Genomic DNA, 11,819 nt, shown 5'->3' with positions numbered 1-11,819 from the left:
AGGCAAAGAATCAGGGTCCGCCCTGAAGTTGAGGTGCGAAGAGTGAGGACCCCGGGAGGCAGGCGAGGAGAAGGGCTCGGCTCCATCTTGAGTCGCGGGTACCTGCGCAGAACTCTCCGGGACTCGAGCCACAGGCCATGAAGGCAGGAGGCTGCGGGGAGGAGGGGAGACTCCATGGGCACAACCCTTGAGCCTCCGCGCCTCGCCTCCTCTTCGGCGAGCCGGCTCCCAGACGCGTGCACTTTCTCCCCGGCATCCTTCACCAGCCTCCGGCCAGGGGCGGGCCCAGGGGCGGGGCCCAGGGGTGGGCGGGGTCGAGTGGGCGGCCCGGGGGGCGGGGCGGCCCCGCGGCCGCCTTGGAGGCTGGAGAAAAGTTGTCCCGGCCAGAGCGCGAGCCGCCGCGGGATCCGGAGGCGCCGCGGCTTGCACCCGGCAGCGGCGGGGCGCGACCACCGGCTCTGCAGCCCGGCCGGCCGACTCGCTGCCGGGGGTGGCCCCGGGGCATGGGACAGCCGGCGGGGGCCGCGAGCGGGCGCTGCGCCCCGGGCGGGCGGCTGGCAGCCTAAGCTGCCCGGACGCAGGATGCGCTCCGAGGGCGCGGCCCCCGGGCCGGTGGCGCCGCTGTGTGGGGCGCTGAGCCTGGTGCTGGGCGCGCTGCTGGGCAGAGGTAAGAGGCCGGGGACCCGGGGTGTCGGTCGCGCCGGCGCTCGGGAAGTTCCCCGCGGTCCCCGGGAGCCTGGGCGGGAGGGGAGCCGATGAGTGGGGTTGTCTTGGGGACCTGGGTGAGGGCGCTGGTTCGCGGGCGCGAAGCGGCCCCTCCTCTAGATGGGAGACCCCAGTTGGTGCCGCGCAAGTGGAATTGGAGCGAATTCGGCTGATCCAGGATCTCTGGGTTCGGAGTGCTTCCCGGGGGTGAAGAAGGGGCGTGGCTGAGGGACACTGTTCGTTCACCATCACCGGGTTGCATGAGGACTTAACGCAACCCCTGCATTAAGCTACGTGGAGCTGGGGGTCTGGGAACGGGCAGCCCGGCTCTTTGCACCTCCTTTGCCCCAGTCTGGCATCCCCCTCCCCAGCTCAGTTGGACTGGGGCTAGTGACCTACGAGGGCACACCGGCCCCTTTCCTCCACCGTGGGATCTCGAGGGCCGGCGTCAGTCCACGCAGGAATGCCCGCTCGCCACGCAGCCTCCGGGGACCTCAGCTCGGAGGAAACCCGGGACCCCCTGGGGGTACCCCGTAGGGATCCTGTGTGGCCTAGGAGCGCGCAGAGGTGATCTCGCGGGTGGGGGAACTGCATCTCGGAATCACATCTGGGCTTCCTAGCAGTGGGTCCTGGGGGTGGCCTTTTATCTCAGTCTCCTCATCTTTGCAATGGAGCTGACCACTGTACCCTGGGTTTAAGAGAATTAAGGGAGGGGAAAACTGGCGCCCAAAGAGCTCAGGAAAGGTTGGTATTATTATTCCGGTTATGATTACGTGCGTGTGGGACCCGGGCCGGCGGCGCGAGGGGCCGGGAGCGTGGTCTTGGAGCCCGGGAGCCGCCGGCGCCGCGCGCCTTCCCTGCCCGGCACCGGCGCGGAGGAAGCCCCGCTCCTCTGGGAACCAGCGCTGCGCCCACCGCGACCGGGCCGAGAACCGGGTGCGGGTGAGCGCGTGGGAAAAGGGTGCGGGGAGCCACTTTTCCGCCGCCCGCACCTGGGCAAGGGTCTTGGGGCCATCGGGTGAAACCGAGATGCGCACAAGTGTCCCTGCTCTTCGCTCTGCGTCGCGGCTCCCGCCGCGGCCCCGGGCCCTGAGCAGGCAAACCGAGTCCAACATGATGAGAATCACCGGCCCTCTCCGGCCTCGGGCTGGGCTGGAAATAAATTCGGACAGACAAGTTGCCAATTGATGTTACAAAGTAGCGTTTGCTTTTCTAAAGTCCTTTTACACCGGCTGGGATTCCAGAAAAATCTACTTTCCTTAAGGCTGCAGGTTCCCAGATACACCAACCGGACAAAATTGCTGTTTTAAACAGTGTCCCTTTTTCCCAAGAGCTCCAGGTAAACAGGAGTGTGTGTGTGTGTTCCCGTTCGCGCGCGCGCACGTGTGCGCGCCTGGGCACGCGCGCGCGTGTGAAGGGATGGGGAACATTTTTCTGTTTTATTCCAGAGGAGTAAAACGTGGTGACTTAATTCTGTAATGAGCTCTGGATTCTATCATTTCTAGGACTCGGTTTTCCTAAATGTAAAGTGGCCATTAAAAAAATTTTTTTTTTCCTTCCTAAAATACTTCCCAGAGATATTGTGATGATAAAGCGATCTAATGGGTAGAAAGCGCTTCGTTAAGAAAGGTGGTGTCATTTTAAACTGAGCCAACGGTGAAAGTCCCCATCAGGTTCTCTCCCTCTGCCAGGAGATTTAATCAGTTCAGCTTAGAACTCTGACTGCTGAATGTGCTTTTCAAAGTAAGTTGTGGACTTTTCTTAATTAAAGCTCACATTCCTTTTTCTCCCTCCCGGCCATCTAGAGGATTTTACTTTTGATTTAGAGGAGTGGCGGTTAGAAATGTCCGTGTGGAAGAGGCTAGGGACAGCAGTTTTATTGGAAAGTGGAATTGGGAATTTTGTTTTGAAGATGCTGTTTAGAGGGCAAGGGGTGGGGATGGGGGTTAGAGGTTAAGGGGAGCTGTCCCATTCCTCCCCACCAAAGCCACCCTTCCCCCTAACCTTGGGCAACTTTGATTTAGTGAATTTTTCTCTTCCCACTTTTGCTTGACAGTTTTCACCACGTGATTTGGGGGTTTATGAGTCTGCAAAATTTTTTCATTTTGTTTCTGGTGGCTAAAAAGTATTAGTACATCCACTCCCTTAGATAGGTCTGCAAAGAAAATGTTTGCTCCATAGATTTCTCATAGAAAGGGAAGCTTTCTGACCTTCGTTTAAATTTGTACTGTCTGAAAAAAAATCATCGCTGACTCTTCTGGACCAAGGATTTAAGTGCTGATTTCTGGAACCCTTGAAACCACTGATCAATTTTTAATACCAATTGTAAGTTGATGTTCAACTGTGGATTTAAGACTCTGCAATTCCTCAGGGTCTGGAACAGAATCATTGTTCTTGGGAAGTTCCATAAATAGACCAGGGCACTGAAAAAAGGGAGTCTTACTAAGATTTAAGACTTGGGCTGAGGTAGATGAAGTGAAGTGTCCTTGAGTTACTGGTTGAGGAAGTGGCCCGGTGTAAAGAAGAGGGAAGGGCGGGAGGTGGGTTGAGATGCTGTCAGAGGTGAAATAATGCTTTGAGAGGTGATGGTTGTCAGTCACATAGGGGGCCTCTGGGAAGGTCACAGAGGCTGGAAATCACTTTCCTGAAATCTGGGGCCAGGTGTACTTCATGATTCAGAAGATAGGTTTTTAGGAAGACAGAAACCCAGGGTCATCCATAGATATTCTTTGAGACACCCTGGCTGGCTGTGGAGTTGTGTCCATGATTGGACCCATAGCTCATTTTGCACGAACGATGTGAGTATTCACATCAAGAAGTCCCCCAATAGCCTCACTGCACTTCAGAGCAGCTTTGGTCCCCAGAGGAATTAAAAGCCAGGCGGCCCACCTTCGGATTGTCAGAGCTTTGGGGATTTTCAATTGCTGGTTTGGAATTTTCAGCTCGGGGCAGGTGTCATGAGCAGGAAGAGGTTGTTGGGGGCAGAGGTCCTTCTCGGTCCCCTGGTGCACACTTAACAGGGGAGAGATCCTCATACCTGGTCCTTCCTACGGTTAGAGTACGCAGACACTTTCTGCTCTAAGCACACACCCCTTCCTCCCCAAATTGAAACTCCCCAATGCATGGAAGCTTCTTAGAAGTGATTTCAGCTTCTGGGAAGCCATTCTGCGAAACTGCCAGGCTCCTGGGTCTGTCCTAGTTCTCTGCTCCACACCCACAGCTCTGAACTCACGCTTGCAAACTTCATGACCTGCAGGCAAGCACTGTTCTGTCCACGGTGTTTATATAAACTGAACAGTCTCCCCCAAACTGGGAGACTTCACATATAAAAGTCGGGATTTCCAATTTCCCCTAATAACAATGTGGGTGCTCTGCTGACCTTCACACCAAAGCTATGCGGAGGTGTCACCCTGCTTCTGGATAGGGTGTTGATTAAGGGCTTCTCTTACCTCCTTACCTGCCTGCCCCTTCCCCTTGGCCACTTGAATTTGCACCTCTGGGCCTTCTTCCTTCATTTCACTTATTATTCATCCTTAGCTTCATCATAAGGGTGGCTAGAATCAGGCAGAGAAGAACCCAGAACTCTCAATTATATTAGCAGTTAGCACTTTCATGAGCAGGGGTTAAAACCAAAGCCTTTGGATGTATTAGATATTTCATACATCCATAGTCATGAGAAGCGAGGTTAATAAAAATGAATCTTTGGTATATTAATTGGAGTGAAAGGGAGTATTACTGAATTAATGGAATAAATGGAAAGTCTGATGGATAGAATATTTTTACAGCAATCTGCTTTGTTTAAAAGTCAGGTTTATTAATGTAATTTGCATACAGTAAAATTCACCCTTTTGAAGACAGAGTTTTAATTTTGATGAAGGCACATGGTCACATAAACACCAGCACAATTGAAGTATAGAAAGAACACTTCCATCGCTTCACCGAAATCCCAGCTGCCCCTGTGTTGCCACTTCCCTTCCTCTATCTGCAAGCCCTGGCAACTGTGATTTTGTTCTGCATCCTTATGTGTATGTGCGTGTTAGACGCTCAGTCATGTCTGCCTCTTTGCAACCCCATGGACTAGGTCACCAGGCACTTCTGTCCGTGGAGTTCTCCTGGCGAGAATACCGGAGTGGATTGCCCTTCTCTTCTTCAAGGTATCTCCCCAACCCAGGGATGGAACATGGCTTTCCTGCATTGCACGCAGATTCTTTACCGTCTGAGCCACCAGGGAAGTTTCTCCATCCTTATAATTTGGCTTCTTCATAATTCCATAAAAGTGGGATAGTGCAGTATGCAACTTTTGAATCTTATTTCACTTACCACAATGCGTCTAATATTTACCTATATGTCAGTAGTCTATTCCTTTTTCTTCTTTTTGTTTTTAAACTGAGGTATATTTGATTTACAATATTATATAAGTTTCAGGCATATAACATAGTGATTAAAAATTTTAAAAGTTATTCTCCACTCATAGTTATTATAAAGTATTGGCTCTATTCTCTGTGCTGCATAATATATCCTTGTAGCTTTTATTTTCTTATACACAATAGTTTGTACCTCTTAATCCCCTACCCTTGATCTTCTACATTTCCCTTTACCCACTAGTAACCACTTCTTTGTATCTGTGAGGCTCTTTTTTGTTACATTCACTGGTGTGTTGTATTTTTTAGATTTCGCATGTAAGTGATAATATACAGTATTTGTCTTTCTCTGATTTATTTCACTAAGCATAATACCCTCCAGGTCCAGCCAAGTTATTACAAATGGAAACATTTTGTTCTTTTTATGACTGAATAGTACTCCGTTGTATATATATACTGCATCTTCTTTATCTGTATATCTGTTGATGAACACAAGTTGCTTTCATATCTTGGCTATTGTAAAAAATGCTGCTTTGATCATGAGGGTATATTATCTTTTTGAGTAAGTATTTTCGTTTCTTCAGATGTATGCCCATGAATGGAATATCTGGATTTTATGGTAGTTCTATTTTTAGTTTTTTGAGGACCCTCCATACTGTTTTCCACAACAGCTACACCAATTTACATTCCCAGCAATAGTGTACAGTTCAGTTCAGTTCAGTTCAGTCGCTCAGTTGTGTCCGACTCTCCGCGACCCCATGAATCACAGCACGCCAGGCCTCCCTGTCCATCACCAACCCCCGGAGTACACTCAAACTCATGTACAAGGGTTCCCTTAATCGTCAAATCAAAACCACAATGAAATATCACCTCACCTTTGTTAGATGGCTATCATCACAAACAGCCTATTCCTTTTTAATACTCCATAATCCTGTGAATGGATGCAGAACGATTTGTTTATTCATTTCCTAGTTGAAGCACATTTGGGTTACTTTCATTTGGGGGGTATTATGAAAAATGTCACTATGTTGTTTGGCTGCTAAGTCATGTGCAACTCTTTTGCAACCCCATGGACTGTAACCTATCAGGCTCCTCTGTCTATGGGGCAAGAATACTGGAGAGGTTTGCCATTTCCTTCTCCATGAAAAATGTCACTATAAATATTCACAAACAGGTTCATATATAAATATATTTTCATTTCTTTAAGGTAAATACCTAGGACTGGAATTGCTAGGTGGTATGATAACTGTTCACATAATTTTATCAGAAATTGCAAACTTTTTTCAAACGTGGAAACTATGCATTCCCACCAACAAGAGCTCCAGTTGTTCTGTCTCTTGGGGACCACTTAATGTTATCCCTTTTGTTTAGTTTGATTTTGTGTAGCAGTTCTAATAGGTGTGTAGTAGGATATCTTTCAAGTTTTAACTTTTATCCTATGACTCATGATGTTGAATATTCTTTCTTGTGTTTCTTACCACTCTTATATCTTACTTGGTGCATGTCTTTTTCAAATCTTTTGCCCATTTTTTAAATTGGTTGTTATTTTCATATTATTGATCTTTGAGGGTACTTTATATAGTATGGATACAAGTTTGTTTTCAGATGTGTGTTTATATGATTTCTCCCAGTATGTATCTTTGGAAGAGCAAAGGATTTTTAAATGAAGTTTGGTTTGTTAATTTTTTTCTCTTAGTAATTACACTTTTGGTGTCATACCTAAGAATCTTTACCTAAGATTTATAAGGACTCTCCAGATGTCTCTAGTGATGTTTGGGTATTTTATATCCCTGCTTATTTTTTATCTTTTTGTTCTGTCAGTTATGGAGAAAAGTGTTGCAGTCTCCATCTCAAAGTGTTGAAGTGTTGTGGGTTTGTCTAGTTTTTGTTTCAGTCCTGTCAGTTTTTTCTTTATGTGCTCGAAACACTGTTTTAGGTACATACACACTTAGAATTATAATGAATTCTTGGTGAACTGACTTCTTTCTTATTATGTCATATCTCTCTTTATTCTTGGAAACATTCCTTATTCTGAAGTCTGTTTCATGTGATATTAATACAGCTATCTCAGCTTACTTTTGATTAGAATTTGCATTGTAGTATCTTTTTTGTTTTTTTAAAAAACAATCTGTATTACTTTATGTGGATTGTTTATAGACAGTATATAGTTAGGGTTTGCCTGTTTATCCAGTCTGATAATCTCTGTCTTTTAATAATTGTATTTAGACCACTTACATTTAATGAGATTATTGATATATTTATATTAAAATCTATCATCTTGCTTTTTGCTCTATACACCATCTGTTCTCTACTCGTTTTTCCATCTTTGCCTGTTTTCATACTGAGTATATTTTTTATGAATGCATTTTATCTCTGTATTGGTTCATTATTGGCTCATTATTTATGCCTCTTTAAAATTTAGCCGTTGCTGTACAAGATATATCTTTAATTAATCAAAGTCTGCATTCAAATTATATCATACTGCTTTATATGCCGTGTAAGAAACTTAAAGCAATATATCCCCAGCATTTTTCCCTCTACATATAATAATCCTTTCCAGGGCTTCTGAGGTAGCTCTTATGGTAAAGAATTCACCTTTCAGTGCAGGAGACATAAGAGATGTAGTGTCCGATCCCTGGGTTGGGAAGATCCCCTGGAGAAGGGCATGGCAACACATCCAGTGTTCTTGCCTGGAGAATCCCATGGACAAGCTACAGTCCATAGGGTTGCAAAGAGTTGACATGACGGAAGTGACTTAGCATGCACTAAGTCACTTCAGTTATGTTCGACTCTGTGACCCCATGGACTCTACCTCACCAGGCTCCTCTCTCCATGGAATTCTCTGGGCAAGAATACTGGAGTGGATTGTCATGCCCTTCTCCAGGGGATCTTCCTGACCGAGGGATCAAGCGCACATCTCTTGCGTCTCCTGTATTGGCAGGCAGCTTCTTTACCACTAGCGCCACCTGGGAAGTGACTTAGTAGTATGATCCTTTTCAAGTGCATTCACTTATACCCTGGGCAATGGCTAAGGGAAATTTTCACTTAGAGATTATTTGTATATATTTTGAAGAAGGATACCATTTATGTTTAATTGGCTTGCCTTTGTTTCTGACTGGGTACTTCTAATATCTTTGAAACTGTTTTCTCTTTAGGACTTAATTCTCTGTCCTACCTTTGTGCTGAGCTGAATGAAAGTGTTTCTATACCTTAGGGATTTAGAAATCACTGCCTTTAAGGAGAGGACAAAGGTAAAATACAACCCAGCCAAAGTCTGCATTAGCAAAATTTCCAAGAGAATAGTTATAGCTGTCTCCGAGAGTGAGTCCTTGTTTTCTGCAGTGTGTACATTTCTTTTTTCTATTTAACAATGCTCTTAGTGGCATACTCACAGTTGCAAACGTCTGGAACCCTCAAAGACTTGATGTAGAAGACCATGTCATCTCTATATAATTTTTTTTGTTATTGAAGTATCATTGACATATAGTGTTATTTTCAGGTATACAACATAGTGATTGGACGTTTGTATACATTATGAGTTGATCATGAAAAGTCTAATCATTTATCACCGTTATTGCAGTAGTATTGACTATATTCCTTATATTGTATATTACATACTCCTGACTTATTTATTTTATAGGTGGAAGTTTGTACCTCTTAATCCCCTTCCATAACATATTTTTTCTTTCTCCCTTCATACCCTTCATGTTGTTGGCGACATGGGGAGCTATCGTTTATGAATTGACTAAGGATGCCCAATATCATGGAAGCATTAGCTTAGTTTTGAGCATCTGTTCTGCCAGTTCCTGAATGAACTGGTCAGAAGCTTCTGGCATTAGCAGCAGAAACAAATCAGCTAAGGGATCGGGATCTTATGATCCTGAAGGTACACTAAGGGACCAGGTTTCTAAAAGTCTGAAGTTGCCAGTTCAAGGGTTCTGGTACTTATCATTGATGTCTGGCTTCAGTGTACAACTGGAATACAGGAACTCTAATTCCTTTGTGTGTTTCTATCTCTGTGCTCATGTTTTTTTTTTTAGGTTCCAAAGGGCATGCGTGCATAGTTGCTCAATTGTGTCCGACTCTGTGACTGTATGGACTGTAGCCTGCCCTCCATGGGATTATCCTGGCAAGAATACTGGAGTGGGTTGCCATCCCGTTTTCCAGGGGAATCTTCCTGACCAAGGGGCTGAACCTTCATCTTTTGCATCTCCTGCATTAGCAGGTGGATTCTTTACCACTGTACCACCTGGGAAGCCCCAGATTCCAGGGAGGAAGAATCCTTTAACCTTGGCTGAACTTTAGAGTCATCCTGGAAGCTTTAAAAATTGCTAAATAACCTCCAGACTCTACACCTAGTGGATTGAACCAAGATCTTTGTAGCAGTGGAGTGGAGGTGGTCAAGGAAGCAGTGTAATCATTTTCATTTTTAAAAATCTATTCAGGTGACTCGCAGGTATAGCCAGGAGTGAGAACAGCCCCAGCCCTGGTCTCAAAAAGATTACGATGATCTGACAGACAGTTCCACCATATTGTACTCAAGGGAGAAAGGCATTTCTCCCAGAGAAAGACTGAAGACCTGTTACAAAAGGAGGCAAGATGCTGGATGTGTGTGCAGCAAAAATTAGAGGAAGGAAAGCTCTTCTGAGCTTACTGTGTAGGACTGTGAGACTGTATTATTGGGGGAAAAATGGGCATGAGCCATTTAACACAGTGCCTTCATTTCCAGGTAGTTTAATATAACAGAAACTTACTTTCTCCCAGTTTTGGAGCCAGAAGTCCAAACTCAAATCCAAACAAGGTCGTCCACAGATTCCAGGGGGCCGGGAGGCCTCCTCCTTTGCCTCTTTCAGCTTCTGATGGCTTCTGGCTTCCTTGGCTGTGACTGCAGCCCTCCCACCTCTGTCTCCATCTTCACAGGGCCTTCTCTGTACATCTTTCCCCTTTCAGCCTTGTAAGGATGCTGGTCATTGATTTAAGGCCCACTCTCATCCAGAATGACCTCGTCCCAAGATCTTTAACTCAACTAAATCTGAAAAGACTCTGTTTCCCAATAAGATCACATCCATAGGTTCTAAGGGAACTGGTCTTTTGGGGGCCACCATTCAGCCCATTACACATGGTATTAGTCACATGAGTAAAAGGTCAATAACTGGACTTCCCTGGTGATCCAGCCATGAAGACTTAGCCTTCCAGTGCAGGGAATGTGGCTTCAGTACCTGGGCAGGAAACTGAGATCCTACATGCTGCAGGGCCAAAAAGCCAAAACATAAAACAGAAGCAATATTGTAACAAATTCAATAAAGACTTTAAAAATGGTCCACGTCAAGAAAAATCTTAAAAAAAAATAATCATAGGCATTATTATATGTATAGTTATCAAAGCCATGGAGAAGAAGAATTATCCCAAAAATCTAATAGAAATTACACATAAATGTTTCTTAAGTGACTGAGACTAATATAAAAAATAAAAAGCATTAGAAGAACAGTGGATTTGACGACATTGGGGAATAGGAAAAGCTCCTGGAGTGTACCGTGGTGTCCATTTATAATCAACCTAAACAGAGAGCCAGTGGTTTATATTCTGAGACATCCCTTGATGTACTTCATGCTTAAATACAGCTTATACCTAATTCCATTTGGCTTAGTTTCATAATACTCTTGATACTGTCTTAAACAGCCCTTCTCCCTCTGGGGTCGCAGAGCCATCAGAAACATCCAGAGCAGCTTCCGTGCCTCCTAAGTTCATTTTTTCCCCCCAACTCTGCAGTTGACTCTTTTCATCTTTCTTGCTCAATTGGTCCCTCCGGCCCCTTAATTATAATATTGGCTTTCCACGGCATTTCCTCATTGTCTCTATGGACTCCGATGCTGTAGAAAGAGGGATATAGCACTGCCCACTTTGGCACGTGGGGGTAGATGAGCGGTCCTTTGAGGCAGTAAAGGATTCTCTTATTCTCAAAATAAACAGAGGAACTTTAAGACAAACACCCCACCCCCAGGATCCCCATGGAACAGAAGGCTGGCTCTGTTCTTATCATGGAATTCCAGCTTAGTGATGATTTTAAGCTGAAATTAAAAACTTAAAAACTCACACCTTAAACAGGAGGTGGCACTGGAAACATGGTTTTGTCTTCACTGGAAAGAGTGAGGTTGTGTTTGAGGCCCTGAGACAAGGTTTCCGCATCTGCCCAGTAGACATGATCTCTGTCAAATGATTCAGTTCATTTGTCATGACCTCTTTAGTTGCATATGCTGAAAAAAAAAACAGCTTATACAAATAGTACCAAAGCCAAAAAATAAAAATACATAAATAAAATGGGGGTTGTTTAAACATATATTAGGTTAAGTAACTTAAAAAAACTCAGATAGGCTTCAGGCATGGCTGGATCCAGAGATCTGTTACTGTCACTAGACACTGTTTCTTTCCATCTGTCTCCTCTGTTCTCTGTGTTGGCTTCATTTCTGGGTGGTCATCATTGTCACCAGCAGCTCAGAGTTTATATTCTATCCACACAGTACACCCCGATGAGAATGAAGTGGCTTCCTAAATGACTGTAGAAAAAGTTGATGGTGTAAATCTCTTGGTGTTCACTGGAGTCCCTGGCCCAACCCTTACCCAGTCACTGTGGTGGGAGGCAATGGAGTTTCGGATTGGTCAGGTCTGGAACACACCAATGCAGGAGCCTCAGTTCAACTGCATTCAAAATACTAGGAAAGAGAGTGCTGAAGTGTTCAAAGACAAATCAGGCTG

The 11,819-nt window shown here is 45.2% G+C and overlaps 1 protein-coding gene across 1 annotated transcript in view; it reads left to right on the top strand.

The window, feature by feature from the left end:
- The first annotated feature begins 374 nt into the window (after nucleotides 1-374).
- TMEM132C (transmembrane protein 132C) overlaps nucleotides 375-11,819 on the top strand; it is a 462,471-nt gene continuing 451,026 nt past the window's right edge. The window contains exon 1 of the mRNA XM_055405175.2: nucleotides 375-667. Coding sequence (XP_055261150.1) covers nucleotides 583-667 — 85 coding nt within the window. The 5' untranslated portion in view covers nucleotides 375-582. The remainder of the gene's footprint in view (nucleotides 668-11,819) is intronic.

The sequence above is a fragment of the Moschus berezovskii genome, chromosome 19, assembly GCF_049115385.1.
Source record: "Moschus berezovskii isolate FMDL1 chromosome 19, NW_MosBer_1.0, whole genome shotgun sequence".
In the NCBI taxonomy this organism is placed as follows: domain Eukaryota; kingdom Metazoa; phylum Chordata; class Mammalia; order Artiodactyla; family Moschidae; genus Moschus; species Moschus berezovskii.
Note: the sequence above shows the minus strand (reverse complement) of the source record. Positions and strands in the feature narration are given on the sequence as shown.